The sequence below is a fragment of the Brachyhypopomus gauderio genome, chromosome 20 (genome assembly GCF_052324685.1).
Source record: "Brachyhypopomus gauderio isolate BG-103 chromosome 20, BGAUD_0.2, whole genome shotgun sequence".
Lineage (NCBI taxonomy): Eukaryota > Metazoa > Chordata > Actinopteri > Gymnotiformes > Hypopomidae > Brachyhypopomus > Brachyhypopomus gauderio.
Genome location: NC_135230.1, coordinates 1,948,877 through 1,969,710, shown reverse-complemented (window position 1 = coordinate 1,969,710; position 20,834 = coordinate 1,948,877). Strand labels below are relative to the sequence as shown.

At 52.2% G+C, this 20,834-nt stretch overlaps 1 protein-coding gene across 1 annotated transcript; it reads right to left on the bottom strand.

The window, feature by feature from the left end:
- Positions 1-778: 778 nt before the first annotated feature.
- On the bottom strand, positions 779-20,625 carry LOC143484590 (uncharacterized). Its single transcript, XM_076983400.1, has 8 exons — positions 20,614-20,625; positions 19,830-19,948; positions 8,758-15,304; positions 8,466-8,503; positions 4,908-5,983; positions 2,769-3,818; positions 2,239-2,606; positions 779-817 (listed from the first exon to the last, which is right to left on the bottom strand). The coding sequence occupies exons 1-8, from the start codon at positions 20,623-20,625 to the stop codon at positions 779-781; spliced, it is 9,249 nt and encodes a 3,082-aa protein (XP_076839515.1).
- Between the last annotated feature and the right edge of the window lie 209 nt (positions 20,626-20,834).

Here is a 20,834-nt window from a genome sequence, read left to right as displayed (position 1 = left end):
AGTAGCAGTAGGGGTTGTTGATGGGGTGGTGGTAGTGATAGTAGTGCTGGGAGTGGTAGTAGCAGTAGGGGTTGTTGATGGGGTGGTGGTAGTGGTAGGACTAGTGTTTGGAGTGGTAGTAGCAGTAGAGGTTGTTGATGGGGTGGTGGTAGTGGTAGGAGTAGTGCTAGTAGTGGTAGTAGCAGTAGGGGTTGTTGATGGGGTGGTGGTAGTGGTAGGAGTAGTGCTTGTCGTGGTAGTAGCAGTAGAGGTTGTTGATGGGGAGGTGGTAGTGGTAGGAGTAGTGCTTGGAGTGGTAGTAGCAGTAGAGGTTGTTGATGGGGTGGTGGTAGTTGTAGGAGTAGTGCTTGGAGTGGTAGTAGCAGTAGAAGTTGTTGATGGGGTGGTAGTAGTGGTAGGAGTAGTGCTGGGAGTGGTAGTAGCAGGAGGGGTTGTTGACGGGGTGGTAGTAGTGGTAGGAGTAGTGCTGGGAGTGGTAGTAGCAGTGGGGGTTGTTGATGGGGTGGTGGTGGTGGTTGGAGTTGTGCTGGAAGTGGTAGTAGCAGTAGGGGTTGTTGATGGGGTGGTGGTAGTGGTAGGAGTAGTGATGGAAGTGGTAGTAGCAGTAGAGGTTGTTGCTGGGGTGGTACTGGTAGGAGTAGTGCTGGGAGTGGTAGTAGCAGTAGGGGTTGTTGATGAGGTGGTTGTGGTAGGAGTAGAGATTGTAGTAGTAGTAACAGGAGAGGTTGTTGATGTGGTGGTGGTAGTGGTAGGAGTAGTGCTGGGAGTGGTAGTAGCACTAGAGGTTGTTGAAGGGGTGGTAGTCGTAGGAGTAGTGCTGGGAGTGGTAGTAGCAGTAGGGGTTGTTGATGGGGTGGTGGTAGTGATACTAGTACTGGGAGTGGTAGTAGCAGTAGGGGTTGTTGATGGGGTGGTGGTAGTGGTAGGACTAGTGCTTGGAGTGGTAGTAGCAGTAGAGGTTGTTGATGGGGTGGTGGTAGTGGTAGGAGTAGTGCTAGTAGTGGTAGTAGCAGTAGGGGTTGTTGATGGGGTGGTGGTAGTGGTAGGAGTAGTGCTTGGAGTGGTAGTAGCAGTAGAAGTTGTTGATGGGGTGGTAGTAGTGGTAGGAGTAGTGCTGGGAGTGGTAGTAGCAGGAGGGGTTGTTGACGGGGTGGTAGTAGTGGTAGGAGTAGTGCTGGGAGTGGTAGTAGTAGTAGGGGTTGTTGATGGGGTGGTGGTGGTGGTTGGAGTTGTGCTGGAAGTGGTAGTAGCAGTAGGGGATGTTGATGGGGTGGTGGTAGTGGTAGGAGAAGTGCTGGGAGTGGTAGTAGCAGTAGAGGTTGTTGATGGGGTGGTGGTAGTGATAGTAGTGCTGGGAGTGGTAGTAGCAGTAGGGGTTGTTGATGGGGTGGTGGTAGTGATAGTAGTGCTGGGAGTGGTAGTAGCAGTAGGGGTTGTTGATGGGGTGGTGGTAGTGATAGTAGTGCTGGGAGTGGTAGTAGCAGTAGGGGTTGTTGATGGGGTGGTGGTAGTGATAGTAGTGCTGGGAGTGGTAGTAGCAGTAGGGGTTGTTGATGGGGTGGTAGTAGTGGTAGGAGTAGTGCTGGGAGTGGTAGTAGCAGTAGGGGTTGTTGATGGGGTGGTGGTTGGAGTTGTGCTGGAAGTGGTAGTAGCAGTAGGGGTTGTTGATGGGGTGGTGGTAGTGGTAGGAGTTGTGCTGGGAGTGGTAGTAGCAGTAGGGGTTGTTGATGGGGTGGTGGTAGTGATAGTAGTGCTGGGAGTGGTAGTAGCAGTAGGGGTTGTTGATGGGGTGGTGGTAGTGGTAGGAATAGTGCTAGGAGTGGTAGTAGCAGTAGGGGTTGTTGTTGGGGTGGTGGTTGTGGTAGGAGTAGTGCTGGGAGTGGTAGTAGCAGTAGGGGTTGTTGATGGGGTGGTGGTGGTGGTTGGAGTTGTGCTGGAAGTGGTAGTGGCAGTAGAGGTTGTTGATGGGGTGGTGGTAGTGGTAGGAGTAGTGCTGGGAGTGGTAGTAGCAGTGGGGGTTGTTGATGGGGTGGTGGTAGTGGTAGGAATAGTGCTGGGAGTGGTAGAAGCAGTAGAGGTTGTTGATGGGGTGGTGGTAGTGGTAGGAGTAGTGCTGATAGTGGTGGTAGCAGTAGACGATGTAAAAGGTGTTTTGATTTTGCCGGGGATGGTAGTAGCAGCAGTGGTTGTTGATGGGGTGGTGGTAGTGGTAGGAGTAGTGCTTGGGGTGGTAGTAGCAGTAGGGGTTGTTGATGGGGTGGTGGTAGTGGTAGGAGTAGTGCTTGGAGTGGTAGTAGCAGTAGAGGTTGTTGATGGGGTGGTGGTACTGGTAGGAGTAGTGCTGGGAGTGGTAGTTGCACTAGAGGTTGTTGATGGGGTGGTGGTAGTGGTAGGAGTAGTGCTGGGAGTGGTAGTAGCAGTAGGTGTTGTTGATGGGGTGGTGGTAGTGGTAGGAGTAGTGCTTGGAGTGGTAGTAGCAATAGGGGTTGTTGATGGGGTGGTGGTTGGAGTTGTGCTGGAAGTGGTAGTAGCAGTAGGGGTTGTTGATGGGGTGGTGGTAGTGGTAGGAGTAGTGATGGAAGTGGTAGTAGCAGTAGAGGTTGTTGCTGGGGTGGTACTGGTAGGAGTAGTGCTGGGAGTGGTAGTAGCAGTAGGGGTTGTTGATGAGGTGGTTGTGGTAGGAGTAGAGATTGTAGTAGTAGTAACAGGAGAGGTTGTTGATGTGGTGGTGGTAGTGGTAGGAGTAGTGCTGGGAGTGGTAGTAGCACTAGAGGTTGTTGAAGGGGTGGTAGTCGTAGGAGTAGTGCTGGGAGTGGTAGTAGCAGTAGGGGTTGTTGATGGGGTGGTGGTAGTGATAGTAGTGCTGGGAGTGGTAGTAGCAGTAGGGGTTTTTGATGGGGTGGTGGTAGTGGTAGGACTAGTGTTTGGAGTGGTAGTAGCAGAAGAGGTTGTTGATGGGGTGGTGGTAGTGGTAGGAGTAGTGCTAGTAGTGGTAGTAGCAGTAGGGGTTGTTGATGGGGTGGTGGTAGTGGTAGGAGTAGTGCTTGTCGTGGTAGTAGCAGTAGGGGTTGTTGATGGGGTGGTGGTAGTGGTAGGAGTAGTGCTGGGAGTGGTAGTAGCAGTAGGGGTTGTTGATGGGGTGGTGGTAGTGGTAGGAGTAGTGATGGAAGTGGTAGTAGCAGTAGGGGTTGTTGATGGGGTGGTGGTAGTGGTAGGAGTAGTGCTTGGAGTGGTAGTAGCAGTAGAGGTTGTTAATGGGGTGTTGGTAGTGGTAGTAGTGCTGGGAGTGGTAGTAGCAGTAGGGGTTGTTGATGGGGTGGTGGTAGTGGTAGGAGTAGTGCTTGGAGTGGTAGTAGCAATAGGGGTTGTTGATGGGGTGGTGGTAGTGGTAGGACTAGTGTTTGGAGTGGTAGTAGCAGTAGAGGTTGTTGATGGGGTGGTGGTAGTGGTAGGAGTAGTGCTAGTAGTGGTAGTAGCAGTAGAGGTTGTTGATGGGGTGGTGGTAGTGATAGTAGTGCTGGGAGTGGTAGTAGCAATAGGGGTTGTTGATGGGGTGGTGGTAGTGGTAGGAGTAGTGCTGGGAGTGGTAGTAGCAGGAGGGGTTGTTGACGGGGTGGTAGTAGTGGTAGGAGTAGTGCTGGGAGTGGTAGTAGTAGTAGGGGTTGTTGATGGGGTGGTGGTGGTGGTTGGAGTTGTGCTGGAAGTGGTAGTAGCAGTAGGGGATGTTGATGGGGTGGTGGTAGTGATAGTAGTGCTGGGAGTGGTAGTAGCAGTAGGGGTTGTTGATGGGGTGGTGGTAGTGATAGTAGTGCTGGGAGTGGTAGTAGCAGTAGGGGTTGTTGATGGGGTGGTGGTAGTGATAGTAGTGCTGGGAGTGGTAGTAGCAGTAGGGGTTGTTGATGGGGTGGTGGTAGTGATAGTAGTGCTGGGAGTGGTAGTAGCAGTAGGGGTTGTTGATGGGGTGGTGGTAGTGATAGTAGTGCTGGGAGTGGTAGTAGCAGTAGGGGTTGTTGATGGGGTGGTGGTAGTGATAGTAGTGCTTGGAGTGGTAGTAGCAGTAGGGGTTGTTGATGGGGTGGTGGTAGTGATAGTAGTGCTGGGAGTGGTAGTAGCAATAGGGGTTGTTGATGGGGTGGTAGTAGTGGTAGGAGTAGTGCTGGGAGTGGTAGTAGCAGTAGGGGTTGTTGATGGGGTGGTGGTGGTGGTTGGAGTTGTGCTGGAAGTGGTAGTAGCAGTAGGGGTTGTTGATGGGGTGGTGGTAGTTTTAGGAGTTGTGCTGGGAGTGGTAGTAGCAGTAGGGGTTGTTGATGGGGTGGTGGTAGTGATAGTAGTGCTGGGAGTGGTAGTAGCAGTAGGGGTTGTTGATGGGGTGGTGGTAGTGGTAGGAATAGTGCTAGGAGTGGTAGTAGCAGTAGGGGTTGTTGTTGGGGTGGTGGTTGTGGTAGGAGTAGTGCTGGGAGTGGTAGTAGCAGTAGGGGTTGTTGATGGGGTGGTGGTGGTGGTTGGAGTTGTGCTGGAAGTGGTAGTGGCAGTAGAGGTTGTTGATGGGGTGGTGGTAGTGGTAGGAGTAGTGCTGGGAGTGGTAGTAGCAGTGGGGGTTGTTGATGGGGTGGTGGTAGTGGTAGGAGTTGTGCTGGGAGTGGTAGAAGCAGTAGAGGTTGTTGATGGGGTGGTGGTAGTGGTAGGAGTAGTGCTGATAGTGGTGGTAGCAGTAGACGATGTAAAAGGTGTTTTGATTTTGCCGGGGATGGTAGTAGCAGTAGTGGTTGTTGATGGGGTGGTGGTAGTGGTAGGAGTAGTGCTTGGGGTGGTAGTAGCAGTAGGGGTTGTTGATGGGGTGGTGGTAGTGGTAGGAGTAGTGCTTGGAGTGGTAGTAGCAGTAGAGGTTGTTGATGGGGTGGTGGTACTGGTAGGAGTAGTGCTGGGAGTGGTAGTAGCAGTAGGTGTTGTTGATGGGGTGGTGGTAGTGGTCGGAGTAGTGCTTGGAGTGGTAGTAGCAATAGGGGTTGTTGATGGGGTGGTGGTAGTGGTAGGAGTAGTGCTGGGAGTGGTAGTAGCAGTAGAGGTTGTTGATGGGGTGGTGGTAGTGGTAGGAGTAGTGCTGGGAGTGGTAGTAGCAGTAGGGGTTGTTGATGGGGTAATGGTAGTGGTAGGAGTAGTGCTGGGAGTGGTAGTAGCAGTAGAGGTTGTTGATGTGGTGGTGGTAGTGGTAGGAGTAGTGCTGGGAGTGGTAGTAGCACTAGAGGTTGTTGAAGGGGTGGTAGTCGTAGGAGTAGTGCTGGGAGTGGTAGTAGCAGTAGGGGTTGTTGATGGGGTGGTGGTAGTGATAGTAGTGCTGGGAGTGGTAGTAGCAGTGGGGGTTGTTGATGGGGTGGTGGTGGTGGTTGGAGTTGTGCTGGAAGTGGTAGTAGCAGTAGGGGTTGTTGATGGGGTGGTGGTAGTGGTAGGAGTAGTGATGGAAGTGGTAGTAGCAGTAGAGGTTGTTGCTGGGGTGGTACTGGTAGGAGTAGTGCTGGGAGTGGTAGTAGCAGTAGGGGTTGTTGATGAGGTGGTTGTGGTAGGAGTAGAGATTGTAGTAGTAGTAACAGGAGAGGTTGTTGATGTGGTGGTGGTAGTGGTAGGAGTAGTGCTGGGAGTGGTAGTAGCACTAGAGGTTGTTGAAGGGGTGGTAGTCGTAGGAGTAGTGCTGGGAGTGGTAGTAGCAGTAGGGGTTGTTGATGGGGTGGTGGTAGTGATAGTAGTGCTGGGAGTGGTAGTAGCAGTAGGGGTTGTTGATGGGGTGGTGGTAGTGGTAGGACTAGTGTTTGGAGTGGTAGTAGCAGTAGAGGTTGTTGATGGGGTGGTGGTAGTGGTAGGAGTAGTGCTAGTAGTGGTAGTAGCAGTAGGGGTTGTTGATGGGGTGGTGGTAGTGGTAGGAGTAGTGCTTGTCGTGGTAGTAGCAGTAGAGGTTGTTGATGGGGAGGTGGTAGTGGTAGGAGTAGTGCTTGGAGTGGTAGTAGCAGTAGAGGTTGTTGATGGGGTGGTGGTAGTTGTAGGAGTAGTGCTTGGAGTGGTAGTAGCAGTAGAAGTTGTTGATGGGGTGGTAGTAGTGGTAGGAGTAGTGCTGGGAGTGGTAGTAGCAGGAGGGGTTGTTGACGGGGTGGTAGTAGTGGTAGGAGTAGTGCTGGGAGTGGTAGTAGCAGTGGGGGTTGTTGATGGGGTGGTGGTGGTGGTTGGAGTTGTGCTGGAAGTGGTAGTAGCAGTAGGGGTTGTTGATGGGGTGGTGGTAGTGGTAGGAGTAGTGATGGAAGTGGTAGTAGCAGTAGAGGTTGTTGCTGGGGTGGTACTGGTAGGAGTAGTGCTGGGAGTGGTAGTAGCAGTAGGGGTTGTTGATGAGGTGGTTGTGGTAGGAGTAGAGATTGTAGTAGTAGTAACAGGAGAGGTTGTTGATGTGGTGGTGGTAGTGGTAGGAGTAGTGCTGGGAGTGGTAGTAGCACTAGAGGTTGTTGAAGGGGTGGTAGTCGTAGGAGTAGTGCTGGGAGTGGTAGTAGCAGTAGGGGTTGTTGATGGGGTGGTGGTAGTGATACTAGTACTGGGAGTGGTAGTAGCAGTAGGGGTTGTTGATGGGGTGGTGGTAGTGGTAGGACTAGTGCTTGGAGTGGTAGTAGCAGTAGAGGTTGTTGATGGGGTGGTGGTAGTGGTAGGAGTAGTGCTAGTAGTGGTAGTAGCAGTAGGGGTTGTTGATGGGGTGGTGGTAGTGGTAGGAGTAGTGCTTGGAGTGGTAGTAGCAGTAGAAGTTGTTGATGGGGTGGTAGTAGTGGTAGGAGTAGTGCTGGGAGTGGTAGTAGCAGGAGGGGTTGTTGACGGGGTGGTAGTAGTGGTAGGAGTAGTGCTGGGAGTGGTAGTAGTAGTAGGGGTTGTTGATGGGGTGGTGGTGGTGGTTGGAGTTGTGCTGGAAGTGGTAGTAGCAGTAGGGGATGTTGATGGGGTGGTGGTAGTGGTAGGAGAAGTGCTGGGAGTGGTAGTAGCAGTAGAGGTTGTTGATGGGGTGGTGGTAGTGATAGTAGTGCTGGGAGTGGTAGTAGCAGTAGGGGTTGTTGATGGGGTGGTGGTAGTGATAGTAGTGCTGGGAGTGGTAGTAGCAGTAGGGGTTGTTGATGGGGTGGTGGTAGTGATAGTAGTGCTGGGAGTGGTAGTAGCAGTAGGGGTTGTTGATGGGGTGGTGGTAGTGATAGTAGTGCTGGGAGTGGTAGTAGCAGTAGGGGTTGTTGATGGGGTGGTAGTAGTGGTAGGAGTAGTGCTGGGAGTGGTAGTAGCAGTAGGGGTTGTTGATGGGGTGGTGGTTGGAGTTGTGCTGGAAGTGGTAGTAGCAGTAGGGGTTGTTGATGGGGTGGTGGTAGTGGTAGGAGTTGTGCTGGGAGTGGTAGTAGCAGTAGGGGTTGTTGATGGGGTGGTGGTAGTGATAGTAGTGCTGGGAGTGGTAGTAGCAGTAGGGGTTGTTGATGGGGTGGTGGTAGTGGTAGGAATAGTGCTAGGAGTGGTAGTAGCAGTAGGGGTTGTTGTTGGGGTGGTGGTTGTGGTAGGAGTAGTGCTGGGAGTGGTAGTAGCAGTAGGGGTTGTTGATGGGGTGGTGGTGGTGGTTGGAGTTGTGCTGGAAGTGGTAGTGGCAGTAGAGGTTGTTGATGGGGTGGTGGTAGTGGTAGGAGTAGTGCTGGGAGTGGTAGTAGCAGTGGGGGTTGTTGATGGGGTGGTGGTAGTGGTAGGAATAGTGCTGGGAGTGGTAGAAGCAGTAGAGGTTGTTGATGGGGTGGTGGTAGTGGTAGGAGTAGTGCTGATAGTGGTGGTAGCAGTAGACGATGTAAAAGGTGTTTTGATTTTGCCGGGGATGGTAGTAGCAGCAGTGGTTGTTGATGGGGTGGTGGTAGTGGTAGGAGTAGTGCTTGGGGTGGTAGTAGCAGTAGGGGTTGTTGATGGGGTGGTGGTAGTGGTAGGAGTAGTGCTTGGAGTGGTAGTAGCAGTAGAGGTTGTTGATGGGGTGGTGGTACTGGTAGGAGTAGTGCTGGGAGTGGTAGTTGCACTAGAGGTTGTTGATGGGGTGGTGGTAGTGGTAGGAGTAGTGCTGGGAGTGGTAGTAGCAGTAGGTGTTGTTGATGGGGTGGTGGTAGTGGTAGGAGTAGTGCTTGGAGTGGTAGTAGCAATAGGGGTTGTTGATGGGGTGGTGGTTGGAGTTGTGCTGGAAGTGGTAGTAGCAGTAGGGGTTGTTGATGGGGTGGTGGTAGTGGTAGGAGTAGTGATGGAAGTGGTAGTAGCAGTAGAGGTTGTTGCTGGGGTGGTACTGGTAGGAGTAGTGCTGGGAGTGGTAGTAGCAGTAGGGGTTGTTGATGAGGTGGTTGTGGTAGGAGTAGAGATTGTAGTAGTAGTAACAGGAGAGGTTGTTGATGTGGTGGTGGTAGTGGTAGGAGTAGTGCTGGGAGTGGTAGTAGCACTAGAGGTTGTTGAAGGGGTGGTAGTCGTAGGAGTAGTGCTGGGAGTGGTAGTAGCAGTAGGGGTTGTTGATGGGGTGGTGGTAGTGATAGTAGTGCTGGGAGTGGTAGTAGCAGTAGGGGTTTTTGATGGGGTGGTGGTAGTGGTAGGACTAGTGTTTGGAGTGGTAGTAGCAGAAGAGGTTGTTGATGGGGTGGTGGTAGTGGTAGGAGTAGTGCTAGTAGTGGTAGTAGCAGTAGGGGTTGTTGATGGGGTGGTGGTAGTGGTAGGAGTAGTGCTTGTCGTGGTAGTAGCAGTAGGGGTTGTTGATGGGGTGGTGGTAGTGGTAGGAGTAGTGCTGGGAGTGGTAGTAGCAGTAGGGGTTGTTGATGGGGTGGTGGTAGTGGTAGGAGTAGTGATGGAAGTGGTAGTAGCAGTAGGGGTTGTTGATGGGGTGGTGGTAGTGGTAGGAGTAGTGCTTGGAGTGGTAGTAGCAGTAGAGGTTGTTAATGGGGTGTTGGTAGTGGTAGTAGTGCTGGGAGTGGTAGTAGCAGTAGGGGTTGTTGATGGGGTGGTGGTAGTGGTAGGAGTAGTGCTTGGAGTGGTAGTAGCAATAGGGGTTGTTGATGGGGTGGTGGTAGTGGTAGGACTAGTGTTTGGAGTGGTAGTAGCAGTAGAGGTTGTTGATGGGGTGGTGGTAGTGGTAGGAGTAGTGCTAGTAGTGGTAGTAGCAGTAGAGGTTGTTGATGGGGTGGTGGTAGTGATAGTAGTGCTGGGAGTGGTAGTAGCAGTAGGGGTTGTTGATGGGGTGGTGGTAGTGATAGTAGTGCTGGGAGTGGTAGTAGCAGTAGGGGTTGTTGATGGGGTGGTGGTAGTGATAGTAGTGCTGGGAGTGGTAGTAGCAGTAGGGGTTGTTGATGGGGTGGTGGTAGTGATAGTAGTGCTGGGAGTGGTAGTAGCAGTAGGGGTTGTTGATGGGGTGGTAGTAGTGGTAGGAGTAGTGCTGGGAGTGGTAGTAGCAGTAGGGGTTGTTGATGGGGTGGTGGTTGGAGTTGTGCTGGAAGTGGTAGTAGCAGTAGGGGTTGTTGATGGGGTGGTGGTAGTGGTAGGAGTTGTGCTGGGAGTGGTAGTAGCAGTAGGGGTTGTTGATGGGGTGGTGGTAGTGATAGTAGTGCTGGGAGTGGTAGTAGCAGTAGGGGTTGTTGATGGGGTGGTGGTAGTGGTAGGAATAGTGCTAGGAGTGGTAGTAGCAGTAGGGGTTGTTGTTGGGGTGGTGGTTGTGGTAGGAGTAGTGCTGGGAGTGGTAGTAGCAGTAGGGGTTGTTGATGGGGTGGTGGTGGTGGTTGGAGTTGTGCTGGAAGTGGTAGTGGCAGTAGAGGTTGTTGATGGGGTGGTGGTAGTGGTAGGAGTAGTGCTGGGAGTGGTAGTAGCAGTGGGGGTTGTTGATGGGGTGGTGGTAGTGGTAGGAATAGTGCTGGGAGTGGTAGAAGCAGTAGAGGTTGTTGATGGGGTGGTGGTAGTGGTAGGAGTAGTGCTGATAGTGGTGGTAGCAGTAGACGATGTAAAAGGTGTTTTGATTTTGACGGGGATGGTAGTAGCAGCAGTGGTTGTTGATGGGGTGGTGGTAGTGGTAGGAGTAGTGCTTGGGGTGGTAGTAGCAGTAGGGGTTGTTGATGGGGTGGTGGTAGTGGTAGGAGTAGTGCTTGGAGTGGTAGTAGCAGTAGAGGTTGTTGATGGGGTGGTGGTACTGGTAGGAGTAGTGCTGGGAGTGGTAGTAGCACTAGAGGTTGTTGATGGGGTGGTGGTAGTGGTAGGAGTAGTGCTGGGAGTGGTAGTAGCAGTAGGTGTTGTTGATGGGGTGGTGGTAGTGGTAGGAGTAGTGCTTGGAGTGGTAGTAGCAATAGGGGTTGTTGATGGGGTGGTGGTTGGAGTTGTGCTGGAAGTGGTAGTAGCAGTAGGGGTTGTTGATGGGGTGGTGGTAGTGGTAGGAGTAGTGATGGAAGTGGTAGTAGCAGTAGAGGTTGTTGCTGGGGTGGTACTGGTAGGAGTAGTGCTGGGAGTGGTAGTAGCAGTAGGGGTTGTTGATGAGGTGGTTGTGGTAGGAGTAGAGATTGTAGTAGTAGTAACAGGAGAGGTTGTTGATGTGGTGGTGGTAGTGGTAGGAGTAGTGCTGGGAGTGGTAGTAGCACTAGAGGTTGTTGAAGGGGTGGTAGTCGTAGGAGTAGTGCTGGGAGTGGTAGTAGCAGTAGGGGTTGTTGATGGGGTGGTGGTAGTGATAGTAGTGCTGGGAGTGGTAGTAGCAGTAGGGGTTTTTGATGGGGTGGTGGTAGTGGTAGGACTAGTGTTTGGAGTGGTAGTAGCAGTAGAGGTTGTTGATGGGGTGGTGGTAGTGGTAGGAGTAGTGCTAGTAGTGGTAGTAGCAGTAGGGGTTGTTGATGGGGTGGTGGTAGTGGTAGGAGTAGTGCTTGTCGTGGTAGTAGCAGTAGAGGTTGTTGATGGGGAGGTGGTAGTGGTAGGAGTAGTGCTTGGAGTGGTAGTAGCAGTAGAGGTTGTTGATGGGGTGGTGGTAGTGGTAGGAGTAGTGCTTGGAGTGGTAGTAGCAGTAGAAGTTGTTGATGGGGTGGTAGTAGTGGTAGGAGTAGTGCTGGGAGTGGTAGTAGCAGGAGGGGTTGTTGACGGGGTGGTAGTAGTGGTAGGAGTAGTGCTGGGAGTGGTAGTAGCAGTGGGGGTTGTTGATGGGGTGGTGGTGGTGGTTGGAGTTGTGCTGGAAGTGGTAGTAGCAGTAGGGGTTGTTGATGGGGTGGTACTGGTAGGAGTAGTGCTGGGAGTGGTAGTAGCAGTAGGGGTTGTTGATGAGGTGGTTGTGGTAGGAGTAGAGATTGTAGTAGTAGTAACAGGAGAGGTTGTTGATGTGGTGGTGGTAGTGGTAGGAGTAGTGCTGGGAGTGGTAGTAGCACTAGAGGTTCTTGAAGGGGTGGTAGTCGTAGGAGTAGTGCTGGGAGTGGTAGTAGCAGTAGGGGTTGTTGATGGGGTGGTGGTAGTGATAGTAGTGCTGGGAGTGGTAGTAGCAGTAGGGGTTGTTGATGGGGTGGTGGTAGTGGTAGGACTAGTGCTTGGAGTGGTAGTAGCAGTAGAGGTTGTTGATGGGGTGGTGGTAGTGGTAGGAGTAGTGCTAGTAGTGGTAGTAGCAGTAGGGGTTGTTGATGGGGTGGTGGTAGTGGTAGGAGTAGTTCTTGGAGTGGTAGTAGCAGTAGAAGTTGTTGATGGGGTGGTAGTAGTGGTAGGAGTAGTGCTGGGAGTGGTAGTAGCAGGAGGGGTTGTTGACGGGGTGGTAGTAGTGGTAGGAGTAGTGCTGGGAGTGGTAGTAGTAGTAGGGGTTGTTGATGGGGTGGTGGTGGTGGTTGGAGTTGTGCTGGAAGTGGTAGTAGCAGTAGGGGATGTTGATGGGGTGGTGGTAGTGGTAGGAGAAGTGCTGGGAGTGGTAGTAGCAGTAGAGGTTGTTGATGGGGTGGTGGTAGTGATAGTAGTGCTGGGAGTGGTAGTAGCAGTAGGGGTTGTTGATGGGGTGGTGGTAGTGATAGTAGTGCTGGGAGTGGTAGTAGCAGTAGGGGTTGTTGATGGGGTGGTGGTAGTGATAGTAGTGCTGGGAGTGGTAGTAGCAGTAGGGGTTGTTGATGGGGTGGTGGTAGTGATAGTAGTGCTGGGAGTGGTAGTAGCAGTAGGGGTTGTTGATGGGGTGGTAGTAGTGGTAGGAGTAGTGCTGGGAGTGGTAGTAGCAGTAGGGGTTGTTGATGGGGTGGTGGTGGTGGTTGGAGTTGTGCTGGAAGTGGTAGTAGCAGTAGGGGTTGTTGATGGGGTGGTGGTAGTGGTAGGAGTTGTGCTGGGAGTGGTAGTAGCAGTAGGGGTTGTTGATGGGGTGGTGGTAGTGATAGTAGTGCTGGGAGTGGTAGTAGCAGTAGGGGTTGTTGATGGGGTGGTGGTAGTGGTAGGAATAGTGCTAGGAGTGGTAGTAGCAGTAGGGGTTGTTGTTGGGGTGGTGGTTGTGGTAGGAGTAGTGCTGGGAGTGGTAGTAGCAGTAGGGGTTGTTGATGGGGTGGTGGTGGTGGTTGGAGTTGTGCTGGAAGTGGTAGTGGCAGTAGAGGTTGTTGATGGGGTGGTGGTAGTGGTAGGAGTAGTGCTGGGAGTGGTAGTAGCAGTGGGGGTTGTTGATGGGGTGGTGGTAGTGGTAGGAATAGTGCTAGGAGTGGTAGTAGCAGTAGGGGTTGTTGTTGGGGTGGTGGTTGTGGTAGGAGTAGTGCTGGGAGTGGTAGTAGCAGTAGGGGTTGTTGATTGGGTGGTGGTGGTGGTAGGAGTTGTGCTGGGAGTGGTAGAAGCAGTAGAGGTTGTTGATGGGGTGGTGGTAGTGGTAGGAGTAGTGCTGATAGTGGTGGTAGCAGTAGACGATGTAAAAGGTGTTTTGATTTTGCCGGGGATGGTAGTAGCAGTAGTGGTTGTTGATGGGGTGGTGGTAGTGGTAGGAGTAGTGCTTGGGGTGGTAGTAGCAGTAGGGGTTGTTGATGGGGTGGTGGTAGTGGTAGGAGTAGTGCTTGGAGTGGTAGTAGCAGTAGAGGTTGTTGATGGGGTGGTGGTACTGGTAGGAGTAGTGCTGGGAGTGGTAGTAGCACTAGAGGTTGTTGATGGGGTGGTGGTAGTGGTAGGAGTAGTGCTGGGAGTGGTAGTAGCAGTAGGTGTTGTTGATGGGGTGGTGGTAGTGGTAGGAGTAGTGCTTGGAGTGGTAGTAGCAATAGGGGTTGTTGATGGGGTGGTGGTAGTGGTAGGAGTAGTGCTGGGAGTGGTAGTAGCAGTAGAGGTTGTTGATGGGGTGGTGGTAGTGGTAGGAGTAGTGCTGGGAGTGGTAGTAGCAGTAGGGGTTGTTGATGGGGTAATGGTAGTTGTAGGAGTAGTGCTGGGAGTGGTAGTAGCACCAGAGGTTGTTGAAGGGGTGGTAGTCGTAGGAGTAGTGCTGGGAGTGGTAGTAGCACTAGAGGTTGTTGATGGGGTGGTGGGGGTTGTTTGAGTTGTGCTGGGAGTGGTAGTAGCTTTAGGGGTTGTTGATGGGGTGGTGGTAGTGGTAGGAGTTGTGCTTAGAGTGGTAGTCACAGTAGAGGTTGATGGGGTGGTGGTAGTGGTAGTTGTGCTTAGAGTGGTAGTAGCAGTAGAGGTTGTTAATGGGGTGTTGGTAGTGGTAGTAGTGCTGGGAGTGGTAGTAGCAGTAGGGGTTGTTGATGGGGTGGTGGTAGTGGTAGGAGTAGTGCTTGGAGTGGTAGTAGCAATAGGGGTTGTTGATGGGGTGATGGTAGTGGTAGGAGTAGTGCTGGGAGTGGTAGTAGCAGTAGAGGTTGTTGATGGGGTGGTGGTAGTGGTAGGAGTAGTGCTTGGAGTGGTAGTAGCAATAGGGGTTGTTGATGGGGTGATGGTAGTGGTAGGAGTAGTGCTGGGAGTGGTAGTAGCAGTAGGGGTTGTTGATGGGGTGGTGGTAGTGGTAGGAGTAGTGATGGAAGTGGTAGTAGCAGTAGGGGTTGTTGATGGGGTGGTGGTAGTGGTAGGAGTAGTGCTTGGAGTGGTAGTAGCAATAGGGGTTGTTGATGGGGTGGTGGTAGTGATAGTAGTGCTGGGAGTGGTAGTAGCAGTAGGGGTTGTTGATGGGGTGGTGGTGGTGGTTGGAGTTGTGCTGGAAGTGGTAGTAGCAGTAGGGGTTGTTGATGGGGTGGTGGTAGTGGTAGGAGTAGTGATGGAAGTGGTAGTAGCAGTAGGGGTTGTTGATGGGGTGGTGGTAGTGGTAGGAGTAGTGCTTGGAGTGGTAGTAGCAGTAGAGGTTGTTGATGGCGTGGTAGTACTGGTAGGAGTAGTGCTGGTAGTGGTAGTAGCAGTAGGGGTTGATGGGGTGGTAGTAGTGGTAGGAGTAGTGCTGGGAGTGGTAGTAGCAGTAGGGGTTGTTGATGGGGTGGTGGTAGTGGTAGGAGTAGTGCTGGGAGTGGTAGTAGCAGTAGGGGTTGTTGATGGGGTGGTGGTAGTGATAGTAGTGCTGGGAGTTGTAGTAGCAGTAGGGGTTGTTGATGGGGTGGTGGTAGTGGTAGGAGTAGTGCTGGGAGTGGTAGTAGCAGTAGGGGTTGTTGATGGGGTGGTGGTAGTGGTAGGAGTAGTGCTGGGAGTGGTAGTAGCAGTGGGGGTTGTTGATGGGGTGGTGGTAGTGGTAGGAATAGTGCTAGGAGTGGTAGTAGCAGTAGGGGTTGTTGTTGGGGTGGTGGTTGTGGTAGGAGTAGTGCTGGGAGTGGTAGTAGCAGTAGGGGTTGTTGATTGGGTGGTGGTGGTGGTAGGAGTTGTGCTGGGAGTGGTAGAAGCAGTAGAGGTTGTTGATGGGGTGGTGGTAGTGGTAGGAGTAGTGCTGGGAGTGGTAGTAGCAGTAGGGGTTGTTGATGGGGTGGTGGTAGTGGTAGGAATAGTGCTAGGAGTGGTAGTAGCAGTAGGGGTTGTTGTTGGGGTGGTGGTTGTGGTAGGAGTAGTGCTGGGAGTGGTAGTAGCAGTAGGGGTTGTTGATTGGGTGGTGGTGGTGGTAGGAGTTGTGCTGGGAGTGGTAGTAGCAGTAGAGGTTGTTGATGGGGTGGTGGTAGTGGTAGGAGTAGTGCTAGGAGCGGAAGTAGCAAAAGGGGTTGTTGATGGGGTGGTGGTAGTGGTAGGAGTAGTGCTGGGAGTGATAGTAGCAGTAGAGGTTGTTGATAGGGTGGTGGTAGTGGTAGGAGTAGTGCTGGGAGTGGTAGTAGCAGTAGGGGTTGTTGATGGGGTAATGGTAGTGGTAGGAGTAGTGCTGGGAGTGGTAGTAGCACTAGAGGTTGTTGAAGGGGTGGTAGTCGTAGGAGTAGTGCTGGGAGTGGTAGAAGCACTAGAGGTTGTTGATGGGGTGGTGAGGGTTGTTGGAGTTGTGCTGGGAGTGGTAGTAGCGTTAGGGATTGTTGATGGGGTGGTGGTAGTGGTAGGAGTTGTGCTTAGAGTGGTAGTCACAGTAGAGGTTGATGGGGTGGTGGTAGTGGTAGTTGTGCTTAGAGTGGTGGTAGCAGTAGAGGTTGTTGTTGGGGTGGTGGTTGTGGTAGTGGTGCTGGGAGTGGTAGTAGCAGTAGGGGTTGTTGATGGGGTGGTGGTAGTGGTAGGAGTAGTGCTTGGAGTGGTAGTAGCAGTAGGGGTTGTTGATGGGGTGGTGGTAGTGATAGTAGTGCTGGGAGTGGTAGTAGCAGTAGGGGTTGTTGATGGGGTGGTGGTGGTGGTTGGAGTTGTGCTGGAAGTGGTAGTAGCAGTAGGGGTTGTTGATGGGGTGGTGGTAGTGGTAGGAGTAGTGATGGAAGTGGTAGTAGCAGTAGGGGTTGTTGATGGGGTGGTGGTAGTGGTAGGAGTAGTGTTTGGAGTGGTAGTAGCAGTAGAGGTTGTTGATGGGGTGGTGGTAGTGGTAGGAGTAGTGCTGGGAGTGGTAGTAGCAGTAGGGGTTGTTGATGGGGTGGTGGTAGTGGTAGGAGTAGTGCTGGGAGTGGTAGTAGCAGTAGAGGTTGTTGATCGGGTGGTGGTAGTGGTAGGAGTAGTGCTAGGAGCGGAAGTAGCAGTAGGGGTTGTTGATGGGGTGGTGGTTGTGGTTGGAGTTGTGCTGGGAGTGATAGTAGCAGTAGAAGTTGTTGATGGGGTGGTAGTGGTAGGAGTAGTGCTGGTAGTGGTAGTAGCAGTAGGGGTTGTTGATGGGGTGGTGGTAGTGGTAGGAGTAGTTCTGGGAGTGGTAGTAGCAGTAGGGGTTGTTGTTGGGTTGGTGGTTGTGGTAGGAATAGTGCTAGGAGTGGTAGTAGCAGTAGGGGTTGTTGATGGGGTGGTGGTGGTGGTTGGAGTTGTGCTGGATGTGGTAGTAGCAGTAGGGCTTGTTGATGGGGTGGTGGTAGTGGTAGGAGTAGTGCTGGGAGTGGTAGTAGCAGTAGGGGTTGTTGATGGGGTGGTGGTAGTGATAGGAGTAGTGCTGGGAGTGGTAGAAGCAGTAGAGGTTGTTGATGGGGTGGTGGTAGTGGTAGGAGTAGTGCTGATAGTAGTGGTAGCAGTAGACGATGTAAAAGGTGTTTTGATTTTGCCGGGGATGGTAGTAGCAGTAGAGGTTGTTGATGGGGTGGTGGTAGTGGTAGGAGTAGTGCTGGGAGTGGTAGTAGCAGTAGATGTTGTTGATGGGGTGGTGGTAGTGGTAGGAGTAGTGCTGGGAGTGGTAGTAGCAGTAGGGGTTGTTGATGGGGTGGGGGTAGTGGTAAGAGTAGTGCTGGGAGTGGTGGTAGCAGTAGAGGTTGTTGATGGGGTGGTGGTAGTGGTAGGAGTAGTGCTGGGAGTGGTAGTAGCAGTAGGTGTTGTTGATGGGGTGGTGGTAGTGGTGGGAGTAGTGCTTGGAGTGGTAGTAGCAATAGGGGTTGTTGATGGGGTGGTGGTAGTGGTAGGAGTAGTGCTGGGAGTGGTAGTAGCAGTAGGGGTTGTTGATGGGGTGGTGGTAGTGGTAGGAGTAGTGCTTGGAGTGGTAGTAGCAGTAGGGGTTGTTGATGGGGTGGTGGTAGTGGTAGGAGTATTGCTGGGAGTGGTACTAGCAGTAGAGGTTGTTGCTGGTGTGGTACTGGTAGGAGTAGTACTGGGAGTGGTAGTAGCAGTAGGGGTTGTTGATGGGGTGGTGGTTGTGGTTGGAGTTGTGCTGAAAGTGGTAGTAGCAGTAGGGGTTGTTGATGGAGTGGTGGTAGTGGTAGGAGTAGTGCTGGGAGTGGTAGTAGCAGTAGGGGTTGTTGATGGGGTGGTGGTAGTGATAGTAGTGCTGGGAGTGGTAGTAGCAGTAGGGGTTGTTGATGGGGTGGTGGTAGTGGTAGGAGTGGTGCTTGGAGTGGTAGTAGCAGTAGAGGTTGTTGATGGGGTGGTGGTAGTGGTAGGAGTAGTGCTGGGAGTGGTAGTAGCAGTAGGGGTTGTTGATGGGGTGGTGGTAGTGGTAGGAGTAGTGCTTGGAGTGGTAGTAGCAGTAGGGGTTGTTGATGGGGTGGTGGAAGTGGTAGGAGTATTGCTGGGAGTGGTAGTAGCAGTAGAGGTTGTTGCTGGTGTGGTACTGGTAGGAGTAGTACTAGGAGTGGTAGTAGCAGTAGGGGTTGTTGATGGGGTGGTGGTGGTGGTTGGAGTTGTGCTGAAAGTGGTAGTAGCAGTAGGGGTTGTTGATGGGGTGGTGGTAGTGGTAGGAGTAGTGCTGGGAGTGGTAGTAGGAGTAGGGGTTGTTGATGGGGTGGTGGTAGTGATAGTAGTGCTGGGAGTGGTAGTAGCAGTAGGGGTTGTTGATGGGGTGGTGGTAGTGGTAGGAGTAGTGCTTGGAGTGGTAGTAGCAGTAGAGGTTGTTGATGGGGTGGTGGTAGTGGTAGGAGTAGTGCTGGGAGTGGTAGTAGCAGTAGGGGTTGTTGATGGGGTGGTGGTAGTGGTAGGAGTAGTGCTTGGAGTGGTAGTAGCAGTAGGGGTTGTTGATGGGGTGGTGGTAGTGGTAGGAGTAGTGCTGGGAGTGGTAGTAGGAGTAGGGGTTGTTGATGGGGTGGTGGTAGTGATAGTAGTGCTGGGAGTGGTAGTAGCAGTAGGGGTTGTTGATGGGGTGGTGGTAGTGGTAGGAGTAGTGCTTGGAGTGGTAGTAGCAGTAGAGGTTGTTGATGGGGTGGTGGTAGTGGTAGGAGTAGTGCTGGGAGTGGTAGTAGCAGTAGGGGTTGTTGATGGGGTGGTGGTAGTGGTAGGAGTAGTGCTTGGAGTGGTAGTAGCAGTAGAGGTTGTTGATGGGGTGGTGGTAGTGGTAGGAGTAGTGCTTGGAGTGGTAGTAGCAGTAGGGGTTGTTGATGGGGTGGTGGTAGTGGTAGGAGTATTGCTGGGAGTGGTAGTAGCAGTAGAGGTTGTTGCTGGTGTGGTTCTGGTAGGAGTAGTACTGGGAGTGGTAGTAGCAGTAGGGGTTGTTGATGGGGTGGTGGTGGTGGTTGGAGTTGTGCTGAAAGTGGTAGTAGCAGTAGGGGTTGTTGATGGGGTGGTGGTAGTGTTAGGAGTAGTGCTGGGAGTGGTAGTAGGAGTAGGGGTTGTTGATGGGGTGGTGGTAGTGATAGTAGTGCTGGGAGTGGTAGTAGCAGTAGGGGTTGTTGATGGGGTGGTGGTAATGGTAGGAGTAGTGCTTGGAGTGGTAGTAGCACTAGAGGTTGTTGATGGGGTGGTGGTAGTGGTAGGAGTAGTGCTGGGAGTGGTAGTAGCAGTAGGGGTTGTTGATGGGGTGGTGGTAGTGGTAGGAGTAGTGCTGGGAGTGGTGGTAGCGGTAGAGGTTGTTGATGGGGTGGTGGTAGTGATCGGAGAAGTACTTGTAGTGGTTGTAGTAGAAGAGGTTATTGATGGGGTGGTGGTAATGGTAGGAGTAGTGCTGGGGGTGGTAGTAGCGGTAGAGGTTGTTGATGGGGTGGTGGTCGTGATAGGAGTAGTGCTGGTAGTGGTTGTAGCAGTAGCGGTTCTTGATGGGGTGGTGGTAATGATAGGAGTAGTGCTTGCTGTGGTAGTAGCAGTAGAGGATGTTGTTGGGGTGGTGATAGGAGTAGTGCTTGGGGTGGTAGTAGCTGTAGAGGTTGTTGATGGGGTGGTGGTAATGATAGGAGTAGTGCTTGGAGTGGTAGTAGCGGTAGAGGTTGATGGGGTGGTGGTCGTGATAGGAGTAGTGCTGGTAGTGGTTGTAGCAGTAGAGGTTGTTGATGGGGTGGTGGTAACAGTAGCGCTGGTCGTTGTAGTAGCTGTAGAGGTTGTTGTTGGGGTGCTGGTAGTGATAGGAGTAGTGGTTGTAGTGGTTGTTGCAGTAGAGGTTGTTGATGGGGTGGTGGTAGTGATCGGAGTAGTGCTTGGAGTGGTAGTAGCAGTAGAGGTTGTTGCAGTGGTGGTAATTGTAGGAGTAGTGCTGGGAGTAGTAGTAGCAGTAGAGGTTGTTGATGGTGTGGTGGTAGTGATCGGAGTAGTACTTGTAGTGGTTGTAGTAGAAGAGGTTATTGATGGGGTGGTGGTAATGGTAGGAGTAGTGCTTGCAGTGGTAGTAGCAGTAGAGGTTGTTGATGGGGTGGTGGTCGTGATAGGAGTAGTGCTGGTAGTGGTTGTAGCAGTAGAGGTTGTTGATGGGCTGGTGGTAATGATAGGAGTAGTGCTGGTAGTGGTAGTAGCAGTAGAGGATGTTGTTGGGGTGGTGATAGGAGTAGTGCTTGGGGTGGTAGTAGCTGTAGAGGTTGTTGTGGTGGTGGTAATTGTAGGAGTAGTGCTGGTAGTGGTTGTAGCAGTAGAGGTTGTTGATGGGGTGGTGGTCATGGTAGGAGTAGTGCTGGGAGTGGTGGTAGCGGTAGATGTTGTTGATGGGGTGGTGGTCGTGATAGGAGTAGTGCTGGTGGTGGTTGTAGCAGTAGAGGATGTTGATGATGTTGTGGTAGTCATATGAGTAGTGCTGGTAGTGGTTGTAGCAATAGAGGTTGTTGATGGGGTGGTGGTAGTGATTGGAGTAGTGCTTCGAGTGGTAGTAGCAGTAGAGGTTGTTGATGGGGTTATGGTAACGGTAGGAGTAGTGCTTTGAGTGGTAGTAGCAGTAGAGGTTGTTGATGGTGTGGTGGTAGTAATAGGAGTATTGCTGGTAGTGGTAGTAGCAGTAGAGGTTGTTGATGGGTTGGTGGTAGTGGTAGGAGTAGTTGTTGTGCTTGCGCTGGCAGTTGTACGAGTTGCAGTGGTTGCAGGGCTGGTGGCACTGGTTTCAATATTAGCAGTTTTCTTTGTAGTGAGAACCATAGTAGAAGATAAAGTTGTGCTAGTGGCAGTTATGATGGGCGTAGTGGTGCTGATGACAGTAGTTGATGTCCCACTGGTGGTGATGGGCACAGTGGAGGAAGAAGAAGGCGTGTAGATATATATAGTTGTGGGTGAACTGGCACTGGTTTCAATATTAGTAGTTATGGTGGGTGTTGTACTATTTGTCGCGTATATTGTGTTGATTACGTCGGTGCTGCTGAGACTGGTGGTGTTCACATGAGCTGTAGTATTGTTGAGATTACCAGTAGTGTTGACAGGAGTGCTACTGAAACTTGTAGTAGTACTGAATATGGTATCATTTCTTGTTACGTTGACACCCATTGTGACAGTTGTGAGGGTGGTGGTGATCAAGTCGGGCTTTCCACCAGTCAGACCGATGTTCAGGGTGTCCAGCTGAGACTGGAACTGCTGTGTCACCCAGGACTGGACCAGTGTGGTGTTCTCAAACAGCTTTAGGTTTGGTAGATTTACCCCCAGTAGATACCGAACTGTACTGACACTCAATTCCTTACACACACACACACACACAC

Coding starts and splice junctions, on each gene's coding strand:
- LOC143484590 (XM_076983400.1), bottom strand. Junction 8,504..8,757: donor CCCCATCAACAACCCCTACT/GCTACTACCACG, acceptor TACCACTCCCAG/CACTACTCCTACGACTACCA. Junction 818..2,238: donor CCCCATCAACAACCCCTACT/GCTACTACCACC, acceptor TACCACTCCCAG/CACTACTCCTACGACTACCA.